General features: G+C 40.7%; 1 protein-coding gene and 1 non-coding gene across 2 annotated transcripts in view; both read left to right on the forward strand.

Annotated features, from left to right (window-relative positions):
• tmeff2a (transmembrane protein with EGF-like and two follistatin-like domains 2a) overlaps nucleotides 1-9,821 on the forward strand; it is a 178,904-nt gene extending 169,083 nt beyond the window's left edge. Inside the window, exon 10 of the mRNA XM_029703561.1 lies at nucleotides 9,423-9,821. Within this exon, the coding sequence (XP_029559421.1) occupies nucleotides 9,423-9,519 (97 nt within the window). The 3' untranslated portion in view covers nucleotides 9,520-9,821. The remainder of the gene's footprint in view (nucleotides 1-9,422) is intronic.
• Nucleotides 9,822-13,943: 4,122 nt separating this feature from the next.
• trnae-uuc (transfer RNA glutamic acid (anticodon UUC)) lies at nucleotides 13,944-14,019 on the forward strand. Its single transcript has one exon. It is a non-coding gene; the product is annotated as a tRNA-Glu (tRNA).
• The last annotated feature ends 13,325 nt before the right edge of the window (nucleotides 14,020-27,344 follow it).

The following is a 27,344-nucleotide window of genomic DNA, read 5'->3' on the forward strand; positions in this document are numbered from 1 at the left end:
ACACACAGTACACACATGCAGGTACACGCATACAAGCACACATACACATTGCGCAATCACACACACACATACACACACACTTGCGTGAGCAAGCATATGCATTATGTCAGTGCTTCTCAACCTAAGGGTGTAACCCTTGGGGTACCTAGGCTAGCCACAGGAGGTACTTGGAAAGACGCATAAGAACATTGGCCTAATGATCAGGTTCACACAAGGGGGTACTTTGGGCAGAGCAAAATTAGATTGTGGGTTGAGAACCACTACATTACGCAACCATATGTGTAAACTCTCACATGCTGTGCATACACACTGTAGTAAACCGTGAGGTGTTGGGTTGAGCGTGCAGAGATTAACACAGAGACAGGGAGGCTTTAGTCTGCATGTTTGAAAAACATAATTCCACTTTGACATTATGGGGTATTGTGTGTAGGCCAGTGACCAAAAATCTAAATTTAATCAATTTTAAATTCAGGCTGTAACACAACAAAATGTGGAAAAAGTGAAGGGGTGTGAAAACTTTCTGAAGGCACTGTATGTGCGTTCACATCCACTTCTACATAGGACTACATACACAAACAGAGATCCATTTTCCACATTGGGGATGTCATGATGAGAGGTAGTGCATCATAGGGGGTTACGTTTTGGTGCTGCGGAGGGAACGTGGAAAGGTCATCTTGACCTATGCAAGACATGACATTTAATAACGTTTTTAAAAAGCTATAACCAAGATGGAGAGAGAGAGAGAGAGAGAGAGAGAGAGAGAGAGAGAGAGAGAGAGAGAGAGAGAGAGAGAGAGAGAGACAGAGAGAGAGAGACAGAGAGAGAGAGACAGAGAGAGAGAGAGGGACAGAGAGAGAAATCGAGACGACAGGGAGAGAGGGACAGAGAGAGAAATCGAGACGACAGGGAGAGAGGGACAGAGAGAGCGAGAGAGAAAGACAGAGATCGAGATGAGCTCCCGCATTTTTCATAATGTTTTTACAAAAAGACAGATTTAGAGTTAGATAAATTTGGATTTTTTCGGCAAGGACATATACAGGATACTACCCTCCACAATATAACCTTCACTCCAAATCAAAACTAAGAACCTACAACCCCGATTTTGGACAAAATCACCTGGAAGGATTCCTACTACCAAAGATTTCCAAGCATTACAGCAAATGCGCTGGCAAACAAACAACATACACCTGAAAACACCATCCAACCTGGAACTGAGTGAGTAATGTTTAGTCTGAAGCCACGTTTAAAGCCAAGAAGAAAATACATTATAATTATAAGGACTGAATGCTAAGTTAAGGCTACCAAGCTTGCTAGGACAGAACGTATCTGACTGCAATTTCAATTAGCACTGAGTTGTGAAATGAGAGGTGTCAAAGCCCTTAACTTCTATGGGCTACGTAGCGTCCCACCTGCGGGACACAGCCAGTGAAATATCAGGGCGGCAAATTCAAAAACAACAAAATGTCATAATTCAACTTTCTCAAACATACAACTATTTTACACCATTTTAAAGATACACTTCTCCTTGATGTAACCACATTTTCCGATTTCAAAAAGGCTTTACAGCGAAAGCAAAACATTAGATTATGTTAGGAGAGTACATAGACAAAAATAATCACAAAGCCATTTTCCAAGCAAGGACGTGTCAATAAAACCCAAAACACAGCTAAATGAAGCACTAACCTTTGACGATCTTCATCAGATGACACTCCTAGGACATTATGTTACACAATACATGTATGTTTTGTTCGATAAAGTTCATATTTATATCCAAAAACAGCATTTTACATTGGCGCGTGATGTTCAGAAAATGTATTCCCACCAAAACGTCTGGTGAATATGCACATCAATTTACAAAAATACTCATCATAAACATTGACAAAATATATAACAATTATTTAAAGAATTATAGATAGACTACTCCTGGATGCAACCGCTGTTTCAGATTTTAAAATAGCTTTACGGAGATAGCACATTTTTCAATATTCTGAGTACATAGCTCAGCCATCACAGCGAGCTATACAGACACCCGCCAAGTTTGGGGCAACCTAAACTCAGAATTAGTATTAGAAATATTGTCTTACCTTTGCTGATCTTCGTCAGAATGCACTCCCAGGACTGCTACTTCCACAAGAAATGTTGTTTTTGTTCGAAATAATCTATATTTATGTACAAATACCTCAGTTTTGTTCGTGCGTACAGATCACTTATCCAAAGGCATAACGCGCGAGCGCAGAACCAGAGACGAAAAGCCAAAATGTTCCATTACGGTACTTAGAAGCATGTCAAACGCTGTTTAAAATCAATCTTTATGGTATTTTTAACGCAAAATTGCGATAATATTCCAACCGGACAATAGCATATTCATTCAAGAAGAAAAAGGAGGAACGGCGCGCTCGCGTGACTGCGCATATCCAATTCCTTTGTTGCTAGGCAGTCCACTCAGTAACTGAGCTCCTATTATTTGCCCAGTGACAGGAGAATGCTCAAACCACTTTCTGAAGGCTGTTGACAGCCAATGGAGGCCTTAGGAAATGCAACGTCAACCCCACAGACACTGTAGTTTCGATAGAGAATCAAAAGAACAACTACAATTCTCAGACTTTCCACTTCCTGCTTGGATTTTCCTCAGATTTTTGCCTGCCATATGAGTTATGTTATACTCACAGACACCATTCAAACAGTTTTAGAAACTTCAGAGTGTTTTCTATCCAAATCTACTAATAATATGCATATTCTAGTTTCTGGGCCAGAGTAGTAACCTGTTTAAATTGGGTACGTTTTTCATCCGGCCATGAAAATACTGCCCCCTACACGCCGCCCTGATATTTCACTGGCTGTGTCCCGCAGCTAGCGTCCCACGTAGCCCATAGAAGTTAAGCCATTTTGCCACAACTTTGGAAGTATGCTTGGGGTCATTGTCCATTTGGAAGACCCATTTGTGACCAAGCTTTAACTTCCTGACTGACGTCTTGAGATGTTGCTTCAATATATCCAAATAATTTTCCTACCTCATGATGCCATCTATTTTGTGAAGTGCACCAGTCCTTCCTGCAGCAAAGCACCCCCACAACATGATGCTGCCACCCCCGTGCTTCACGGTTGGAATGGTGTTTTCCTCAGCTTGCAAGCCTCCCCCTTTTTCCTCCAAACATAACGATGGTCATTATGGCCAAACGGTTCCATTTTTGTTTCATCAGACCAGAGGACATTTCTCGAAAAGGTACGATCTTTGTCCCCATATGCAGTTGCAAACCGTAGTCTGGCTTTTTTATGGCGGTTTTGCAGCAGTGGCTTCTTCCTTGCTGAGTGGCCTTTCGGGTTATGTCGATAAAATGTCCTCCTGTGTGCTACCTATATTCCCCCACTAGAATCCCCATACTTTAATGAAGACATCTTCTCCATCCTGGAGGGGGAAATCAATAATTTCCAGGCCCAGGGACATGTACTAATCTGTGGCAACCTAAATGCCAGAACTGGACAAGAACCTGACACCCTCAGCACACAGGGGGACAAACATCTAATTGGAGGTGACCGCATTCCCTCCCCATATGCCCCCTTAGGCACAACTACGACAACATAACCAACCGAAACGGGTCACAACTCCTGCATCTCTGTCACACGCTGGGTATGTACATAGTCAATGGTAGGCTTCGAGGGGACTCCTATGGTAGATACACCTATAGCTCATGTCTTGGTAGTAGTACTGTAGACTACTTTATCACTGACCTCAACCCAGAGTCTCTCAGAGCATTCACAGTCAGCCCACTGACACACCTATCAGATCACAGCAAAATCACAGTCTTCTTGAACAGAACAATACTCAATCATGAGGCATCAAAGCCAAAGGAACTGAATAATGTAAAGAAATGCAATAAATGGAAGGAAAGTAGTGTGGAAACCTACCAAAAAAACATTTAGACAACAACAAATGTAATCACTTTTAGACTTCCCGGACAAAACGTTACACTGTAACAGTGAAGGTGTAAACTTGGCAGTAGAAAATCTAAACAGTATATTTGACCTTTTAGCTTCCTTATCAAATTAAAAATGTCAAACAGAAAACCAAGAAAATTAATAACAATGACAAATGGTTTGATGAAGAATGCAAAAACCTAAGAATGAAATTGAGAAACCTATCCAACCAAAAACATAGATACACAGAAAACTTGAGCATACGCCATCACTATGGTGAATCGCTAAAACAATACAGAAATACACTATGGAAAAAGGTACAGCACGTCAGAAATCAGCTCGGGGTAATTGACTCTAACCACTTCTGTGAAAACAGTAAACAAACAACAACACGAAGAGTTATCTATGCCAAATGGAGATGTATGGGTAAACCACTTCTCCAATCTTTTTGGCCCTATAACAAAGAACAAACAGCAAAAACATATACATGATCAAATACAAATCTTAGAATCAACAACAGTATTAAAGACCAGAACCCACTGGATTCTCCAATTACATTGAATGAACTACAGGACAAAATACAAACCCTCCAACCCAAAAAGGCATGTGGTGTTGATGGTATCCTCAATGAAATTATAAAATATACAGACCACAAATTCCAATTGGCTATACTTAAACTCTTTAACATCATCCTTAGCTCTGGCATCTTCCCCAATATTTAGAACCAAGAACTGATCACCCCAATCCTCAAAAGTGGAGACAAATTTGACTCCAATAACTACTGTGGGATATGCGTCAACAGCAACTTTGGGAAAATCCTCTGCATTATCATTAACAGCAGACTCGTACATTTCCTCAGTGAAAACAATATACTGAGCAAATGTCAAATGGGCTTTTTACCAAATTACCGTACGACAGACCACGTATTCACCCTACACACCCTAATTGACAAACAAACTAACCAAAACAAAGCAGTCTTCTCATGCTTTGTTGATTTCAAAAAAACTTTTGACTCAATTTAGCATTAGGGTCTGCAATACAAATTGATGTAAAATGATATTGGGGGAAAATCATACGACATTATAAATTCCATGTACTCAAACAACATGTGTGTGGTTAAAATTGCAAAAAAAAATAACATTTCTTTCCACAGGGCCGTGGGGTGAGACAGGGATGCAGCTTAAGCTCCACCCTCGTCAACGTACAGTGAGGGAAAAAAGTATTTGATCCCCTGCTGATTTTGTACGTTTGCCCACTGACAAAGAAATGATCAGTCTATAATTTTAATGGTAGGTTTATTTGACCTCTGTGATTGCCAACAAGGGTTTTGCCACCAAGTACTAAGTCATGTTTTGCAGAGGGGTCAAATACTTATTTCCCTCATTAAAATGCAAATCATTTTATAACATTTTTGACATGCGTTTTTCTTGATTTTTTTGTTGTTATTCTGTCTCTCACTGTTCAAATAAACCTACCATTAAAATTATAGACTGATCATTTATTTGTCAGTGGGCAAATGTACAAAATCAGCAGGGGATCAAATACTTTTTTCCCTCACTGTATATATCAACGAATTGGCGAGGGTACTAGAGCAGTCTGCAGCACCCGGCCTCACCCTACTAGAATCCGAAGTCAAATGTCTACTGTTTGCTGATGATCTGGTGCTTCTGTCCCCAACCGAGGAGGGCCTACAGCAGCACCTAGATCTTCTGCACAGATTCTGTGAGACCTGGGCACTGACAATAAATCTCAGTAAGACAAAAATAATGGTGTTCCAAAAATGGTCCAGTTGCCAGGACAACAAATACAAATTCCATCTAGACACCGTTGCCCAAGAGCAGGGTTTCCCAAACTCTGTCCTCGGGACCCCAAGGAGTACACATTTAGTTTTTTGCCCTAGCACTACACAGCTGATTCAAATAATCAACTAATCTTCAAGCTTTGATAATCGAATCAGCTGTGTATTGTTAGGGCAAAAAACTAAACGTGCACGTCCCATTGCCCTTTATGGTTGTGAGGTCTGGGGTCCGCTCACCAACCAAGAATTCACAAAATGGGACAAACACCAAATTGAGACTCAGCATGCAGAATTCTGCGAAAAAAAATCCTCTGTGTGCAATGTAAAACACCAAATAATGCACGAAGAGCAGAATTAGGCCTATTCCCTCTAATTATCAAAATCCAGAATTGAGCCGTTAAATTCTACAACCACTTAAAAGGAAGCCTTCAAACATTCCATAACAAAGCCATCACTTACAGAGAGATGATCTTTGCGAAGAGTCCCCTAAGCAAGCTGTTCACAAGCACAAACAGACCTCACAGAGCCCCAGGACAGCAACACAATTAGACCCAACCAAATCATGAGAAAACAAAAAGATAATTACTTGACACATTGGAAAGAACTAACAAAAAAACTGAGCAAACTATAATGTTATTTGGTCCTTAACAGAGAGTACACAGTGGCAGAATACCTGACCACTGTGACTGACCCAAATTTAAGGAAAACCTTGAGTACGTACAGACTCAGTGAGCATAGCCTTGCTATTGAGAAAAGCCGCCATAGGCAGACCTGGCTCTCAAGAAAAGACAGGCTATGTGCAGAGAGAGAGAGCGAGAGAGAGAGAGAGAGAGAGAGAGGAGAGAGAGAGAGACACTGTCTGTGAAGGTCAATTACAGAAGGCACAGTTATGAGGTTGTGTCCAGTCAGTTTACTTTCACTTTAATTTATCTTCCAATAAACCTCTGAATTCAATGCAGTTTAATCAAATTCACATTGCTTCTGTAGCAAACGCCACGCATGCATTTTACGACTCGCTCACATTAGTACATTAGGCCCTCACACTTCCCCACTATTCTTAATGCACACATTTAATTTAAAGGGATAGTTCACCCAAATTACAAAATTATATATTGGTTTCCTTACCCTGACAGCAGATATAACTGAAATCAATGCTTTATTTTCGCTGGCAATGTTTCCTCACGCTAACTTTTTAGCATTTGTGACACAAATCCCATTCAAGTAATGGGACCGATATTAGCATTTTTCACGCATCATGTTCAAAACATCTATAAGTGACTTTGTTGACCTTCACAATTAATTTTAGTTACTTTCATATGATTTGGACATGATGCACAAAAAAATATAATATTTGAACCATGACTTGAATGCGATTTGTGCCACAAATGCTAAAGCATTAGCATGTGGAAACAGTGCCAAGGAAACTTAAGCAAAGCATGGATTGCTGTCATATGTTGTCAATAAACTGCATACAGGGTAAGGAAACCAATGTGTCTTTTTGTAATTTCGGTGAATGATCCCTTTAATTTATTTATACAGGGAACAAATAGTTCAAATACCAATTGTTCAAAAGAACAGGCCGAAGACCAATCTATGTATTTTGAAAATATTGCATTCAGGTACTATACTACATTACCATTCATTTATAGCACCTTTTGTTCACAGTGTATAGGCTAATTTGTGCTTCATTATGGAAATGGAGTCTCCCCATATCCACATTCCAGGCTGCTTAATCGAATTTCTGTTAATTAGTGAATTCTGTTTTTAATGGTTTGCGTAATTAATCCGTAGGTGCATTGGTTTTACAGTGTCAGAGATGCAAATTATAGAATGCGGTACAGAATATTTAGAATACGAACATAATAGCTCTTTTCTATACTTAGGTACCAACCATTTTATATGTATCAATGTAGTAGAAGTTCAACAGGAGTTGTAATATAATGCATTATATTGATGTTTATTGATGTCCTTTATTGACTGTTGAGGGGATCATTTTCCTTTACATTCTTATAGAAACTATTTGAGTCATTAATTTAGCGGATTTCTACCACTTATACGTATTTATTTATATATGCCATTTAGCATAAGCTTTTATCCAAAGCAACTTACAGTCATGCTTGCATACATTTTACATATGGGTGGCCCCGGGAATCGAACCCACAACCCTGGCGGTGCAAAGGATTGAACATTTGCGCTCTGGTAAAAATATAAACCCAACATGCAACAATTTCTAAGATTTTACTGACTTACAGTTCATATAAGGAAATCAGTCAATTGAAATGAATTCATTAGGACCTAATCTATGGATTTCGCATGACTGGGAATACAGATATGCATCTGTTGGTCACAGATACCTTTAAAAAAAGTAGGGGCGTGGATCAGAAAACCAGTCAGTATCTGGTGTGACCACCAATTGCTTCAAGCAGCACAACACATCACCTTCACATGTGGGCTGTGGAATGTTGTCCCACTCCTCTTCAATGGCTGTGCAAAGTTGCTGGGTATTGACGGAAACTGGAACACACTGTCGTACACGTCGACCCAGAGCATCCCAAACATGCTCAATAGATGACATGTCTGGTGAGTATGCAGGCCATGGAAGAACTGGGACATTTTTAGCTTCCAGGAATTGTGTGCAGATCCTTGTGACATGGGGCTGTGCATTATAATGCTGTAACATGAGGTGATGTCGGCGGATGACTGGCACGACAATGGGCCTTAGGATCTCGTCACGGTATCTCTGTGCATTCAAATTGCCATCAATAAAATGCAATTGCATTCGTTTTCCATAGCTTATGCCTTTCCATACCATAACCCCACCGCCACCATGGGGCACTCTGTTCACAACGTTGACATCAGCAAACCACTCACCCACAGGACGCCATTCACGTGATCTGCGGTTGTGAGGCATTTGGACGTACTGCCAAATTCTCTAACACGATGTTGGAGGTGGATTATGGTAGATAAATGAACATTCAATTCTCTGGCAAAAGCTCTGGTGGAAATTCCTGCAGTCAGCATGCCAATTGAACACTCCCTCAAAATGTTATTGTCCCTAGCACAAGGTGCACCTGTGTATTGATCGTGCTGTTTAATCAGCTTCTTGATATTCCACACATGTCAGGTAGATGGATTATCTTGGCAAAGGAGAAATGCTCACTAACAGGGATGTAAACAAATGTGTGCCCCAAAAAAATTTAGAAATAAGCTTTTTGTGCATATGGAAAATGTCTGGGATCTTTTATTTCAGCTCATGAAACACGGGACCAACAATTTACATGCTGCATTTATATTTTTGTTCAGTGTATTTTGTTAGCTTGTATTTGGTGACTTTTCTCTATGTACTTGCATATCATTGACCACGCCACTAGGTGGCAATGAAGGCTATCACATTTTTTATAACAAGCATTTCCAAAGCAATTCAATACCCTTTTCCCTAGTTAGTTCCCTTTTTGACTTGTTGATTTACCTTCAAGTATATGAGCAACCCAAAGATAAAAACAACTGAGGGTCAATAAATCAGAACTATTTCTTTATTATGAAAAAAACCTGTTTCGGGCATTAAACCCTTGGATAATGAACATAAAACAAATGGCTTACAGCACTCTCTCTCTCTCTCTATCTCTCTCTCTCGTTGTTATACCTCCTCTCCTCTCTCTGTCTCTCTCTCTCCTTTCTCTCTCCTCTACTCCATTTCCTGTCTGGACAGGAAGTGCCCGCGGAGCAACAGGGTCAATCGGCAGAAGCAGAATGCCACCCACTACAGCTCGGAGAACACCATGCGCGCCTCCACCCGCCTCATCTGACTGAGCCGCCCCGCGATGGGGGAAACCCTGAGTCCCGCTTCTCTCTGGGTCCAAGTTGCCCCGTAGACACAGATCTAGGATCAGCTTCACCCTTCTTGTACTTCCCTACAATCCCAACCTGAATGAACTATAAAGGATTGGGTGGTGGGAGGGGGACGAAATGCAAAACTGACCTTAGATCAGCCTCTAGGGGCAACTTCATCCTTCTGGAGACCAGCGCTTTGCCCCGACACCAATGATGAGGCATTGAACAATGGGCTTTGGGGTGAGGATACAGGGTCGGTGTGTTGGGGGGGGAGGGGGGGTATTGAAGTGGGTTAGCTGATGTTCGTGGGGGATGTTGGTTGTTTTTAGGGGGAGAAGCAATGGGGGGTTGGGAGGGGGAGGGGGGCTACACGTGATGCCTTGCACCTGTGGTATAGGTCACCGGAGAGGAAACTATGGTACTACAGTACAGCTCTATTTGGTTATGTATTACTGATCTATTTCCAATAGTTATTACATTGTCTTGGTGGGGTATTTTTTCTGTAATGTAAATAAATAATTTATATCACGAAAGTAACTTTGGCCCATCTTTAAAATATCGCTGTTGGGTGTCAATTTTCACATTTACAGTTAAGATAACATCACTCAGGAGGAAACGGTGGGGTAGGTTTGTCTGAGATGAAAGGTATATTTACAGATCTTCACTTTGGAATCTATCAATTATAGTGGGCCACAGGTGGGTAAACTCCCCGGCAATCAGTGACATTAATTGATCAATTAACTATCAGATAGAAAAGAAAACCTGAACTCCAACATTGTGGAACATTGCGAATAGAAATGTGATGAAATGTGTGTTACAGCTGACAAGACATGATGACTCTTCATTCAGAATGTCAGAGAGGCATGTTTGTTCTACATAACCTAGTTATATCTGAATATTCCATAACGTTGTGCCTTCCTGAACATGCCCCAGTAGGACTTTGGCCCTTGAGGACTGTAATTGATGGTGAGGAGCTGTCTTGCCATGAGGAGGTACTATTTCACCATATGCCTACCCTATACAAGAGAACTGAGTTAGAGTAGCTAAGTTATAGTAGCCGTACCTGATGAGCTATGGCAGGTGATGTCTTTTCTATGCATCACACACAGACACACACACACACACTTTATATACACAGCTGACACATTTCAAATATCATACAGGTAACTTTACAAGTCTGATATTGTGTTCAAGATCGTCAAGTTGTCAAATGCATAATTTTTCATTGTACACACCACGTGGAGAAATATTCGATGTGGTCTTACTGACCAGGTTCTATTGTGTTCAAAGTTAAGCTGACCTGACTAGAATGATAGTCAGGGTCACGCAAAGGCTACACCACCAGACTGCAGGATTCTACACAAATTCCACAGAGACAGCGGGGGGGTAACTTCCCAGTTCACCCCATAGACGAGCATGTGGAGTCCTCTATCTTCCTGTACTCTCCCCTCGTTTTTCCAGCTCGGGGGGTAAGGGTGGAGCAGAAAACTCAGAGTGTCTGCATGTCTGCCCAGATATACACCATAGGAATGTTATCATTCTGGGACCAGGATTCCACCAAAAGATTTATGTTGTTTAGTTTTCACTTCAGGAAGGTCAACAGTGTTCAATTAGATGTTTGTCCTCGTCACAGGTTACATAAACGACTGATTGCAATGATTGTTGTGTAATGAAACATTTTACCCATAGGATGTGGTTAATCCTAACAATCTGATTCTGTGAGAGGGAGAAAATGTCTGAGAAATTAAATATTTATCATGGTACGTGAGCGTTCCATCTCAAATTCAAAATGAATCCAACTTTATTTAAATTACCTTTAAATCAAAGACTGGATAAATGAAGATAGTTCACTCAGATTGCTTACTATTAAAAAAAAATGTCAGTTCCTGTCTACTCTCTGGGCTAGGTGGGACATTAGCGTCCCACTCTATTCAAGAGCCAGTGGAATCGCGTGGCGCGAAATACAAATACCTCAAAAATGCTATAACTTCGATTTCTCAAACATATGACTATTTTACACCATTTGAAAGATAAGACTCTCGTTAATCCAACCACGTTGTCTGATTTCAAAAAGGCTTTACAGCGAAAGCAAAACATTAGATTATGTCAGGAGAGTACCCTGCCAAAAATAATCACACAGCCATTTTCAAAGCAAGCATATATGTCACAAAAACCCAAACCACAGCTAAATGCAGCACTAACCTTTGATGATCTTCATCAGATGACACACCTAGGACATTATGTTATACAATACATGCATGTTTTGTTCAATCAAGTTCATATTTATATCAAAAACCAGCTTTTTACATTAGCATGTGATGTTCAGAATGAGCATACCCACCGAAAACTTCCGGTGAATTTACTAAATTCCTCATGATAAACGTTGACAAAATACATAACAATTATTTTAAGAATTATAGACACAGAACTCCTTTATGCAAACGCTGTGTCAGATTTTAAAATAGATTTTCAGCGAAAGCACATTTTGCAATATTCTGAGTACATAGCTCAGCCATCACGGCTAGCTAATTTGACACCCACCAAGTTTGGGGCAACCTAAACTCAGAATGACTATTAGAAAGATTGGATTACCTTTGCTGTTCTTCGTCAGAATGCACTCCCAGGACTTCTACTTCAACAACAAATGTTGTTTTGGTTCCAAATAATCCAATACTTATATCCAAATAACACCGTTTTGTTCGTGCGTTCAGGTCACTATCCGAAGGGTAATACGCGAGCGCATTTCATGACATAAAATGTCAAAATATTCCATTACCGTACTTAGAAGCATGTCAAACGCTGTTTAAAATAATTTTTTATGCTATTTTTCTCATAAAATAGCGATAATATTCCAACCGGACAACGTTGTATTCATTCAAAGAGGAAAATAAAAAAATGGCGATGTCTCGTGACCGCGCATCTCCAGTCTCACTGTCCCCAGGAAGACCACTTACAAACTCTGCTGCTGTAATTTGCCCAGAGACAGGAGACACATCATTCTGCTTTCTGAAGGCTTTAGAGAGCCAATGGAATCCTTAGAAAGTGTCACATAACAGCACAGATGCTGTAATTTCAATAGAGATGCAACAGAATGACTACAAATTGTCAGACAGGCCACTTCCTGCATGGAATCTTCTCAGGTTTTTGCCTGCCATATGAGTTCTGTTATACTCACAGACACCATTCAAACCGTTTTAGAAACTTTAGAGTGTTTTCCATCCAAATCTACTAAATATATGCATATTCTAGTTTCTGGGCAAGAGTAGTAACCAGATTAAATCGGGTACATTTTTTATCCGGCTGTGAAAATACTGCCCCCTATCCCAGACAGGTTAAGGGGGTGGGACTCCATAGACATCAATGTGATAGCAGCTTGGTCTAGTCTACTTAGTTCATAGACATCCATTGAAACAGAACAAATGAGGGAGTGGGATGTCTCCCTTCCTCTTCCATCTCTGTTTAAATGTTTTCTCAGTCCTTAAAGCCCCATTCATATATAAATCACACACCTTGTCCCGTTCCATCTCATTCTGAAGCCAGTAAACCATAGAATCCGGTGGTCAGCTGAAAACTATTCATACCCAACTCCAGCATCCCACGGGTAGGCCTACAGTGGATGCATTCAAATGGTACATTATCCCTATATAGTGCACAACTTTTGACCAGACCCCTATGCGCCCTGGTCAGAAGAAGTGCACTATATAGGGTGACAATTGGGAAGCTAAGGGTATAAGAACAACATATCAACTTTCCTACCAGCATCCTTCCTGTGGTTTCATTAAATTGTGCCCTTCCAATGACTTTTTATCAACACAAACAACAACCTTGAAACCGTATACTTGAATGAATCGACCCATTACCTTCAGAATTGTGATCGACCAACTCGATTCGGTCTTATGTAGCAACATTTGAAATTGTGCTTTTTACATTGGATGAAAGTAGAGACTCAGAGGTAGAAAATTGTATATTATACACCACAGTTGAGAAACAATTGGAAAGTAATTCTGTTTTGAAAGTTGATAAGCTGGTAACCCCACTTTTGAGAAAATGGCCCTTGAATAATTTGGTACACCTACTGGGAAAGCTCTTCTTTGTCTACACCCATTCAGCATCATTCACACTTTCTTAAGCCTAAGCCCCACCCATCTCTTTAAGGATGCGCATTTTTGGAATTTGGTATTTTATTAGGATCCCCATTAGCTGTTGTCAAAGCAGTAGCTACTCTTCCTGGGTTCCACACCAAACATGAAACATGACATAATACAGAACATTAATAGACAAGAACAGCTCAAGGACAAACCTACATCAATTAAGGCCATGTGCTAAACAGAGTGACTACTGCAGTGCACAACAAAAGGATTCAAGACTAAAGGCTGGTTTATACTACGTCTATCGACACGCCTTCCCTGTAGCTCAGTTGGTAGAGCATGGTGTTTTCAACACCAGGGTTGTGGGTTCGATTCCCACGGGGGGCCAGCACAGGAAAAGAAAAATGTATGAGTTGTATGAAATGTATGCATTCACTACTGTAAGTCGCTCTGGATAAGAGCGTCTGCTAAATGACTAAAAATGTAAATGTCTGTAGACAGTTGTTGCAGTGATATCATGAACGTTCTATTGTCGTCCAACATCAAATTTGTTGTTGACGTTGTGAAAAAGTATGAACACAAAAACAACAGGCAGCATTACATCAGCATCCTGGTGGTCCAAAATAACATAACTGGTGTATATTAACACCAATAAACCCATCCATTTGAAAATGAATTTAGTATATGCCAATATAGAAGACCAGGTAACTCAAAGCAACTTTCTAAAAGAAATGTTGGTGCGTTTCCAGCTTGTTAGCTAGCTAGCTAATGTTAGGTTAGTTCAAATAAGACTATATCATATACAGTTGAAGTCGGAAGTTTACATACACCTTAGCCAAATACATTTAAACTCAGTTTTTCACAATTCCTGACATTTAATGCTAGTAAAAATTTGGATCACCACTTTATTTGGATCACCACTTTATTTTAAGAATGTGAAATGTCAGAATAATAGTAGATGAGAATGATTTATTTCAGCTTTAATTTCTTTCATCACATTCCCAGTGGGTCAGAAGTTTACATACACTCAATAAGTATTTGGTAGTATTGCCTTTAAATTATTTAACTTGGGTCAAACGTTTTGGGTAGCATTCCACAAGCTTCCCACAATAAGTTGGGTGAATTTTGGCCCATTCCTCCTGACAGAGCTAGTGTAACAGAGTCAGGTTTGTAGGCCTCCTTGCTTGCACACACTTTTTCAAATCTGCCCCCACACTTTCTATAGGATTGAGGTCAGGGCTTTGTGATGGCAACTCCATTAACTTGACTTTGTTGTCCTTAAGCCATTTTGCCACAACTTTGGGGTCATTGTCCATTTGGAAGACCCATTGGTGACCAAGCTTTAACTTCCTGACTGATGTCTTGAGGATGTTGATTCAATATATCCAAATAATTTTCCTCCCTCATGAAGCCATCTATTTTGTGAAGTGCACCAGTCCCTCCTGCAGCAAAGCACCCCCACAACATGATGCTGGTGCCCCTGTGCTTCACGGTCGGGATGGTGTTCTTCGGCTTGCAAGCTTCCCCCTTTTTCCTCCAAACATAACGATGGTCATTATGGCCAAACGGTTCTATTTTTGTTTCATCAGACCAGAGGACATTTCTCAAAAAGTACGATCTTTGACCCCATGTGCAGTTGCAAACTGTAGTCTGGCTTTTTTATGGCGGTTTTGAAGCAGTGGCTTCTTCCTTGCTGAGCGGGCTTTCGGGTTATGTCGATATAGGACTCGTTTTACTGTGGATATAGATGCTTTTGTACCTGTTTCCTCCAGTATCTTCACAAGGTCCTTTGCTGTTGTTCTGGGATTGATTTGCACTTTTCACACCAAAGTATGTTCATCTGTTGGAGACAGAACACGTCTCCTTCCTGAGCGGTATGAAGACTGTGTGGTCCCATGGTGTTTATACTTGCACACTATTGTTTGTACAGATGCACGTGGTACCTTCAGCCATTTGGAAATTGCTCCCAAGGATGAACCAGACTTGTGGAGGTCTACAATATTTTTTCTGAGGTCTTGGCTGATTTCTTTTGATTTTCCCATGATGTCAAGCAAAGAGGCACTGAGTTTGAAGGTAGGCCTTGAAATACATCTACAGGTACACCTCCAATTGACTCAAATTATGTCAATTAGCCTATCAGAAGCATCTAAAGCCATGACATAATTTTCAGGAATTTTCCAAGCTGTTTAAAGGCACAGTCAACTTAGTATATGTAAACTTCTGACGCACTGGAATTGTGATAGAGTGAATTATACGTTAAATAATCTGTCTGTAAACAATTGTTGAAAAAATGACTTGAGTCATGCACAAAGTGAATATCCTAACTGACTTGCCAAAACTATAGTTTGTTAACAAGAAATTTGTGGAATGGTTGAAAAACGAGTTTTAATGACCACCTAAGTGTGTGTATACTTCCAACTTCAACTGTAACTATTAAGACCCTTTGCTATGAGACTCGAATTTGAGCTCAGGTGCATTCTGTTTCCATTGATCATCTGTGAGATGTTTCTACAACTTGATTGGAGTCCAATTGTGATCAATTCAGTTGATTGGACATGATTTGGAAAGGCAAACAACTGTCAAAATAAGGTCCCACAGTTGACAGTGCATGTCAGAGCAAAAACCAAGCCATGAGGTCGAAGGAATTGTCTGTAGAGCTCAGAGGTCGGATTGTGTCAAGGCACAGATCTGGGGAAGGGTACCAAAACATTTCTGCAGCATTGAGCGTCCCGAAGAACACAGTGGCCTCCATCACTCTTAAATGACAGAGCTTGAGAGGATCTGCAGAGAAGAATGGGAGAAAATCCCCAAATACAGGTGTGCAAGCTTGTAGCATCATACCCAAGAAAACTTGAGGCTGTAATCGCTGCCAAAGGTTCTTCAACAAAGCACTTAGTAAAGGGCCTGAATAATTATGTAAATGTGATATTTCAGTTTTATATTGTTAGTACATTTGCAAATTCTCTAAAATCCTGTTTTTGCTTTGTCATTTTGTGGTATTATGTGTAGATTGATGAGGAAAAAATACTTTAATCCTTTTTAGAATAAGGCTGTAACATAGCAAAATGTGGAAAAAGTCAAGTGGTGTGAATACTTTCCGAATGCACTATATGGCCGATGAGCACCGATACGTTTTATTTATAATTTCTCTTCATATGACAAGGATTGAAAAGGATTTGCCAGTAGATTGTCGGCTTGATGCATGATGAAGACTGCTTGTCTAGCTTGCTAGCAAACATTCTGAAAGTATGATGTTGACATGATCAGTCAAATCAAAGCTATGGTAGATATAACGTGATTTGACATCATTTTTCTGTAGCCAATGACTTTAATCAATCAAATGTATTTATTCAGCCCTTCTTACAAACAGCAAGAAATGCAGGTGTAGAAGCACGGTGGCTAGGAAAACCTCCCTAGAAAGGCCAAACCCCAGGAAGAAACCTAGAGAGGAACCAGGCTATGAGGGGTGGCCAGTCCTCTTCTGGCTGTGCCGGGTGGAGATTATAACAGAACATGGCCAAGATGTTCAAATGTTCATAGATGATCAGCATGGTCAAATAATAATAATCACAATGGTTGTCAAGGGTGCAAAAGGTCAACACCTCAGGAGTAAATGTCAAGAGAGAAAAAGAGAGAGAGAATTAGAGAGAGCATACTTAAATTCACACAGGACACCGGATAACACAGGATAAATATTCCAGAAATAACAGACTGACCCTAGCCCCCCGACACATAAACTACTGAAGCATAAATACTGGAGGCTGAGACAGGAGGGGTCGGGAGACACTGTGGCCCTGTCCAACGATACCCCCGGACAGGGCCAAACAGGCAGGATATAACCCCACCCACTTTGCCAAAGCACAGACCCCACAAGCACTAGAGGGATATCTTCAACCAACAACTCACCATCCTGAGACGGGGGGCAACCCGGACAGGAAGATCACGCCAGTGACTCAACCCACTCAATTGATGCACCCCTCCTAGGGACGGAATGGAAGAGCACCGGTAAGCCAGTGACTCAGCCCCTGTAATAGGGTTAGAGGCAGAGAATCCCAGTGGAGAGAGGGGAACCTGCCAGGTAGAGACTGCAAGGGCGGTTCGTTGCTCCATTTCCTTTCCGTTCACCTTCACACTCCTGGGCCAGACTACACAATCATAGGACCCACTGAAGAGATGAGTCTTCAGTAAAGACTTAAAGGTTGAGACAGGGACAGTAAGGAGGCCTGCGTCTTGTGACCATACCGTATGAGTAGGTATGTACAGCAGGACCAAATCGGAAAGATAGGTAGGAGCAAGCACATGTAAATCTTTGTAGGTTAGCAGTAAAACCTTGAAATCAGCCCTTGCCTTAACAGGAAGCCAGTAGAGAGGCTTGCACTGGAGTAATATTATCAACATTTTTGGTTCTAGTCAAGATTCTAGCAGCCGTGTTTAGCACTAACTGAAGTTTATTTAGTGCTTTATCCGGGTAGCCGGAAAGTAGAGCATTGCTGTAGACAAAAGCATGGATACATTTTTCTGCATCATTTTTGGACAGAAAGTTTCTGAATTTTGCAATGTTACGTAGAAGGAAAAAAGCTGTCCTTGAAACAGTCTTGATATGTTTGTCACGACTTCCGCCGAAGTTGGTCCCTCTCCTTGTTAGGGCGGCGTTCTGCAGTCGAAGTCACCGACCTTCTAGCCATCACTGATCCTTTTTTCATTTTCCTTTGGTTTTGTCTTGTCTTGTATCACACCTGGTTCCAACCCCATTCATTACATGTTGTGTATTTAACCCTCTGTTCCCCCTCATTGTCCTTGTTGGTGATTGTTTGTTTGTAAGCTATGTGCAAGATATGTTCTGGTGTGCGACAGGTTTTGGACCCACTTGTATTATTTTGTATATTTTGGTTTTCTGAGTTTTTGAGCACTTATTAAACTGCTCCGTTTTATACCAAGTTCGATCTCCTGCGCCTGACTTCCCTGCCACCAGCATGCACCCTTACAATGTTCGTCAAAAGAGAGATCAGGGTCCAGAGTAATGCCAAGGTCCTTCACAGTTTTATTTGAGATGACTGTACAACCATCAAGATGAATTGTTAGATTCAACAGAAGATCTCTTTGTTTCTTGGGACCTAGAACAAGCATCTCTGTTTAAAAGTAGAACATTTGCCTCCATCCACTTCCTTATGTGTGAAACACAGGCTTCCAGGGAGCCTTCTTGGATGGGCACTTCTAATGTAAATCTATGGCAGCACCCATGGCAGCACCCAAGGTGCTTGAAATTTCGAGCTCTTCCTGTAGATTTTGCGGTGACGTAGTGTCCCCATATGTGACAGATCACTGAGCCATTCACGGCGCAACTATAGAACATTTCGAACCCCTACGCTCTGGCTGACCCACCACCACAGAGAGCACTGCGCTCGGCTGAATCACCTGCATTTTGGAGCTGCCTTACTCAAGTAAACAAAAAAGAGACCTTGTTTGTATGCGGCTTTATTCATCTTTTTGTTTGTTTTTGTTTGCAAACTAATATGTGACACGTATTAATGCCAAAATAACATGCAAAACAGGCAACATATTATTATTATTTATTTTGAATGACTGGTCACCACTGTATACAGTATATGCATTGTTTAGCTGGAATGAAATGTTTGTATTCTGTGATATGTGGTTGTCTCACCTAGCGATCTTAATAAGATGAATGGACTAACTGTAAATCACTCTGGATAAAATAATCTGCTAAATGACAAAAATGTCAAATGTAAAATATTTGACATAGATCTCATATTAGTATTGATGTCACAAATGTATAATTTGTACAGTTTTTATACAAGAAATGTAGTTATTTGTCACATTTGACTGTGTAAAACCTAGCAGTACTACTTATTTCTCTGAGAGTGAGGCGGATAAATAGCATTTTGCAACAAAACATGATTATTGGTCCCTCTCCAATGAAACCATCAAGTGATAGATTTCAAACAAATACATGTCTGTCATTGAACAACCCCATGTGATGATTAGGTGGTGGGAAAACACACCAATCTCTTTCATAAGTTTTGTAAACAATAAAAGCCAATTTACCAACATTTCTGAAAAAGGATATATAACGTTTTGGAATGAAAATCTTCAAATGTTGTTACCAGGTCCTAGCTAGCTAGTGGCAATACTTTGCCTTTCTAAACAAGAATGTTACAGTTACTGCCTCTCCACAATGAGGTGTTTGATAGACCTGTGAGCTACAGGTAACTGCCAAAATAAACGAAACACCAACGTTGTCAGGCGTGTGCGTACTTGTGCTGAAGTCAGTTGCAAGAGAGCAGAGAATTGTGAACAGGCGCACACTTTATTTCGGCAATATACAGACGGACGCAGCTGCGTCCAAAAACCTCCAACCAACAAGGCAAAGTGTAAAACGCGCAAAAACAGTCACAACCATCAAATGTATACAAACAGGCTTCGTGAAATAACACGAGAGAAAACGCACGCAAGCCTAGTGCGTACAAAAACACGTATCACACAAACAATCTTACACAAAGACATGAGGGGGAACAGAGGAATAAATACATGTAGATTGATTGGGGAATGAAAACCAGGTTTGCAGGGAACAAGTACGCACACGCCTGACAACGTTGGTGTTTCGTTTATTTTGGCAGTTACCTGTAGCTCACAGGCCTTCCCTGTAGCTCAGTTGGTAGAGCATGGTGTTTGCAACACCAGGGTTGTGGGTTCGATTCCCACGGGGGGCCAGCACAGAAAAAAAAGAAAAAAACAATGTATGAAATTGTATGAAATGTATGCATTCACTACTGTAAGTCACTCTGGATAAGAGTGTCTGCTAAATGACTAAAATGTAACAAGACAAAACAAATGGATACATGAAAAATGGAGCGGCGATGGCTAGAAAGCCGGTGACGTCGACCGCCGAATGCCGAACGCCGCCCGAACAAGGAGAGGAGCCAACTTCGGCGGAAGTCATGACAAACGTAAAGTGTCTAAATAGTGTGTTGGGCCACCACAAGCCAGAACAGCTTCAATGCACCTTAGCATTGATTCCACAAGTGTCTAGAACTCTACTGGAGGGAAACAACGCCATTCTTCCACGACAATTTCTGAAATATGGTGTTTTGTTGATGGTTATAGAAAACACTTTCTTAGGCGCCGCTCCATAATCTCCCATAAGTGTTCAACTGGGTTGAGTTCTGGTGACTGAGACACACACACACATATGGTTACATCGTTACATAGTTTTCAATCAAACCATTCAGTGACCACTCGTGCCCTGTGGATGAGGGCATTTTCATCATATGGGGGGCATAGCCATGGTTGCCAAAATAATTACCTTAAGCATGAGCCACTCCTGTATGGAAGCACATGCTTTTAATATACTTTGTATCGCTCATTTACTCAAGTGTTTCCATTATTTTGGCAGTTATCTGTAGCTAGTAGCAGTAGGCTACAGACTTGGAATGGAATGTTATGCGATGCCTAAAACTATCTTGCCAAACAGACACTTTCCATGTACTGAGTATTTACTGAAAATGTAATGTTTGTTGAGTATTGAAATAATTACACAATAAATTACTGGGAGTTTATGTATATATAAACAAAAACACATGAATAGTGCTTCATAAAGCTTTATAATAAATTATGAGTTATTGTTATAGACCTGTATTATAACTGTGTAATAACTATCTTGTCCGTGTTTTCAAAACAATATGGATATAATACATTATGCACTACAGTCTTATAAGTCATTATAAACCCCCCCCCCCAAAAAACAATATGTGTCCTAATTTCCATTCCATTGAGACTGTTTCTGTTCCCCATATGTGGTTTTGGCAGGCCCACCCACCCCAGGGGCGTTTATAGTAAAAACCTCATTCAAATCGAGGCCTGTTTTATTATTGAACTCTCCCCAGATCTTTCCTTACAAAGCAATTATTGTAAATAAACTCATCACGACCATACATTTTACCTGATTAGCCTGAAAGAAACCTGGCTGAAGCCAGATGAATACATTGCAATAAACAAGGATACTCCCACCGGTTACTTAAGCAAACAATTTAATTAAAATTGAATTGAATTTAAAACATGTTTTGTGTCAAATCACCAATTGGCAACCCATCCCTTATGGGATTAATTGACACATAAACAAACATAACAATAATTCACTCTGGTAATTAAATGATAATTCTTCTTCAGGTGTTCTCTGCATTGTGCATCACATAAAGAGTGAAAAAAAGAAAAGTAAATCAATACATAATAGACGATTCATATGGTAGACAAGCATATACACAATCTATATACACACACCATTAACCACATAAAAGCTAAATATTATTACTCTTTCATTATAGGTAGACCTTTTATTCCAGGCTTTATCTAAATATTCTGCAAACGGAAATACACAATGGACAAAAAACATTTCAATTTCTCCTCATCACTCAGCCACATAATGCCAGGGTATATCTGGTGGGATTTCTGGATTAAGATCAAGCGTATATCGTGGTAGAAAGGGCAACAGACGATGAAATTAGTTTCATTCTCTATTTCTTCGAGGTCACAGTAATTACATAGTCTTTCCTCTTCCACTTCACCACAATACCGACCTGTTTCAATACGCAGAGGAAATATCCCTGATCTTACCTGTTTCAATACACAGAGGCAATAACCCTGATCTTACCTGTGCACATAGCGGTCTCTTATTTTTAGGTAAGTTATACATAATATACCTCTCACACACAAATTCATCCTTAAACAAACAAAAGGTTCTCAATGTGGGTTTATGATTAATCTCCTCCAACCATTTTTTCCCATATTGCATCAACATATCATATCTTTGTCTCCCTTGATTTGGTTTTCATACAAATGTTCACAGTCAGACTGTTGAAAAAGGTCAGACATTTCAGTTGCCCAGGCCCTATGGATAGATCCCATTGAAAACTTTACTAGCTATTCTGGCAGTTGGCATATCCAAAAGTCTATTCGAAGGTCTCACAATACATACCTTCCATCTCACCTCACAGGGTTCCCAGCCCATATCACCAGATATTGCAAACTTGTGGACACCTAAAAAGTAACGCACTGCTCTGTTAGGGACATGTTCCTTTCTGAGATACCTTTTAGCACCTCACTCTCCTGCTGAATGGTCCAGAACAGGACACACACATGTCTGATACAGTTTGGAATAAGTAGCATAACCAATATCTTTGAGTGTTTTTGTTTTTCCTATAACTCCCCCAAGAGCTCTACTTGCTGAGTCAGCCAGGGCAGATGTTGCATATGGAAAGGTAATATGTTCATCAATAAAAATACCCAAATATTAATAAATGCTAGTAAACTCAAGAATGTCTTCACCAAAACAAAACCGAAAAACTGTTATCTTAGTAGCTGGTTTTCTAAAATGCATTATCTGTGTTTTTGTCTGGTTGATCATGAGTCTCCATCTTTTACACCAATTGACTGCACATAAAAACATGTTCTGCAGGTCTTCTTCAGTTTCTGCCATCAAAATAATATCATCAGCATATAAAAGGATACTTAGTATTTCATCATCATATTTTACTCCAAAATGTAACTGTTAATTTATTTTGCCAAATCATTTATAAAGAAAGCAAACAAAGTCGGTGATAAGGCGTCTCCTTGTTTTACACCTGAGGGTGTGGGAAACCAATCTGTACGATATTCATTAACCCGCACTCAAGCAATTGGTGCTTTGTAAAGAGACTGGATTGCGTGATAACATTTCCCATCAACCCCTGTCTTTAACAAACTATAGGCTAAAAGATCCCTATTTACAAAATCAAAAGTTTTCTGGAAATCAATGAAACATGCAAAAGTAGGCTTCTCTTCATGTAATCTATTTGTAGTTATTGTACAGACCGAGAAGATATGATCTATACAGGCACTGGATTTACCACCAGAATTTTTTGGTCCTCCAAAAATGTAATTCGCCTGTTGTTAAGGATGGATGAATATCATTTATAAACCGTACTTAATAAACAAATCAAATCAAATTTATTTATATAGCCCTTCTTACATCAGCTGATATCTCAAAGTGCTGTACAGAAACCCAGCCTAAAACCCCGGTGGCTAGGAAAAACTCCCTAGAAAGGCCAAAACCTACGAAGAAACCTAGAGAGGAATCAGGCTATGAGGGGTGGCCAGTCCTCTTCTGGCTGTGCAGAACAGTTGAAACTGGAGCAGCAGCACGGCCAGGGGACTGGGGACAGCAAGGAGTCATCATGTCAGGTAGTCCTGAGGCATGGTCCTAGGGCTCAGGTCCTCTGAGAGAGAGAAAGAAAGAAAGAAAGAAAGAGAGAAAGGGAGAATTAGAGAGAGCATACTTAAATTCACACAGGACACCGGATAAGACAGGAGAAATACTCCAGATATAACAGACTGACCCTAACCCCCCGACACATAAACTACTGCAGCATATATACTGGAGGCTGAGACAGGAGGGGTCAGGAGACACTGTGGCCCCATCCAATGATACCCCCGGACAGGGCCAAACAGGAAGGATGTAACCCCACCCACTTTGCCAAAGCACAGCCCCCACACCACTAGAGGGATATCTTCAACCACCAACTTACCATCCTGAGACAAGGCCGAGTATAGCCCACAAAGATCTCCGCCACGGCACAACCCAAGGGGGGGCGCCAACCCAGACAGGAAGACCACGTCAGTGACTCAACTCACTGAAGTGATGCACCCCTCCTAGGGACGGCATGGAAGAACACCAATAATCCAGTGACTCAGCCCCTGTAATAGGGTTAGAGGCAGAGAATCCCAGTGGAGAGAGGGGAACCGGCCAGGCAGAGACAGCAAGGGTGGTTCGTTGCTCCAGAGCCTTTCTGTTCACCTTCACACTCCTGGGCCAGACTACACTCAATCATAGGACCCACTGAAGAGATGAGTCTTCAGTAAAGACTTAAAGGTTGACAAAAACCAAAACCACAGCTAAATGCATCACTAACCTTTGATGATCTTCATCAGATGACACTCCTAGGACATTATGTTATACAATACATGCATGTTTTGTTCAATCAAGTTCATATTTATATCAAAAAACAGCTTTTTAGATTAGCATGTGATGTTCAGAACTAGCATACCCACTGCAAACTTCCGGTGAATTTACTAAATTACTCACGATAAACGTTCACAAAATACATAACAATTATTTTAAGAATTATAGATACAGAACTCCTTTATGAAATCGCAGCGTCAGATTTTAAAATAGCTTTGCATTTTGCAATATTCTGAGTAGATAGCTTGGCCATCACAGGCTAGCTAATTTGACACCCACCAAGTTTGGTGCTCACTAAACTCAGAATTACTATAAGAAAAATTGGATTACCTTTGCTGTTCTTCGTCAGAATGCACTCCCAGGACTTCTACTTCAACAACAAATGTTGTTTTGGTTCCAAATAATCCATAGTTAAATTCAAATAGCTCCGTTTTCTTCGTGCATTCAAGTCACTATCCGAAGGGTGACGAGCGAGCGCATTTCGTGACAAAAGATGTCAAAATATTCCATTACCGTACTTCGAAGCATGTCAAACGCTGTTTAAAATCAATTTTTATGCTATTTTCTGGTAAAATAGCGATAATATTCCAACCGGGCGACGTTGTATTCATTCAAAGTCTGAAAGAAAAAAAGGAGAAATCTCGTGGACGCGCATCACCAGTGTCACTGTCCCCAGGCTGACCACTCACAAACAGAGCTGCTGTACTTTGCCCAGAGACAGCAGACACCCCATTCCACTTTCTGGCGGCTTTAGAGAGCCAACGGAAGCCTTAGAAAGTGTCACGTTACAGCACAGATGCTGTAATGTCAATAGAGATGCAACAGAAGGACAACAAATTGTCAGACAGGGCACTTCCTGTATGGAATCTTCTCAGGTTTTGACCTGCCATATGAGTTCTGTTATACTTACAGACACCATTCAAATAGTTTTAGAAACTTTAGAGTGTTTTCTATCCAAATCTACTAATTATATGCATATTCTAGTTGCTGGGCAGGAGTAGTAACCAGATTAAATTGGGTACGTTTTTTATCCGGCCGTGAAAATACTGCCCCCTATCCCAAAGAAGTTAATCCATTTTAGAATAAGGCTGTAACTTAACAAAATGTGGAAAAAGTCTAGGGGTCTGAATACTTTCCGAAGACGCTGTATATCCTGGTGGGGAGATTAGTTTGTTATCAAGGCAGGATAGTAGATACAGTCCATTTTAATAGGAGACAATAGAAGACAGCTGTGGGAGGCAATTACTTACTTGACTTAAACCCTTTTGCTATTTGAGGAGCATAGGTCTTTCACAAACTAATGTCCAGTCTCTGGATAATAAAGTTGATGAGCTCAAGGCAAGAGTTGCTTTTCAGAGAGACACCAGCGATTGTAACATACTCTGCTTCACGGAAACATGGCTCTCTCAAGATATACTGTCTGACTCTGTAACGCCAGTTGGGTTCTCAGTACATCGCATCGCCCAGGAACAAACATCTCTCCGGGAAGCAGAAGGGTGGAAGTATATGTTTTATGATTAACGACTTATGGTGTAACTCTGATAACATACAGGAACTCAAGTCCTTCTGTTCACCCAACCTAGAATATCTCACAATCAAATGCCGACCGTAAAATCTACCAAGATAATTTTTGTCAATAATAGCCACAGCGGTCTATATACCACCTCAAGCCGATACCACGACGGCCCTCAAAGAACTTCACTGGACATTATACAAACTGGAAACCACATATCCTGAGGCTGCATTTATTGTAGCTGGGGATTTTAACAAAGACAATTTGTTATACTACCTTCCAGAATGCATATAAGGCCCTCCACCGCCCTCCATTCGGCAAATCAGACCATGATTCCATCTTGTTCCTCCCTTCCTGTAGGCAGAAACTCAAACAGGAAGCACCCGTGGAAAGGACTATTCAACGCTGGTCTGACCAATTGGAATCCACGCTTCAAGATTGTTTTGACCACGCGGACTGGGATATGTTCAGAGTAGCTTCAGAAAATAATCATAAGGGTGCGTGCTCAGCCCCTCCAGTACTCCCTGTTCACCCATGACTGCGTGGCCAAGCACGCCTTCAACTCAATCATCAAGTTTGCAGACAACACAACTGTAGTAGGCTTGATTACCAACAACGATGAGACAGCCTACAGGGAGGAAGTGAGGGCTCTGTGAGTGTGGTGCCAGGAAAATACTCTCTCACTCAACGTCAACAAAACTAAGGAGATGATCGTGGACTTCAGGAAACAGCAGAGGGAGCACCCTATCCACATCGATGGGACCGTGGAGAAGGTTTTGTTTAGCCAGTGAGGGGTCAAGCCATAGTGTTTCCGTATCTTGCATTACTCATCTCATATGTGTAAACGGTATTCTGTACTATGCCACTGTATCTTCGTCCAATGCCGCTCTGTCATGTATGTATATATTCTTAATCCATTCCTTACTTAGATTTACATGTATTTTGGGTATATGTTGTGAAACTGTTAGATATTACGTGTTAGATATTACTGCACTGTCGGAGCTAGAAGCACAAGCATTTCATTACACCCGCAATAACATCTGCTGTGTACGTGTATGTGACCAATATTTTTATTTTATTTTATTTTTTATTTGAGAATCAATTTGTTCATTCTGGGAGTTAATGGTTAACCAATACTGTAAGATAATATGTGTGTTATGTGCTGAGTGCAACTCTAGCCCCAGTGTC

The sequence above is a fragment of the Salmo trutta genome, chromosome 20 (genome assembly GCF_901001165.1).
Source record: "Salmo trutta chromosome 20, fSalTru1.1, whole genome shotgun sequence".
In the NCBI taxonomy this organism is placed as follows: Eukaryota; Metazoa; Chordata; class Actinopteri; order Salmoniformes; family Salmonidae; genus Salmo; species Salmo trutta.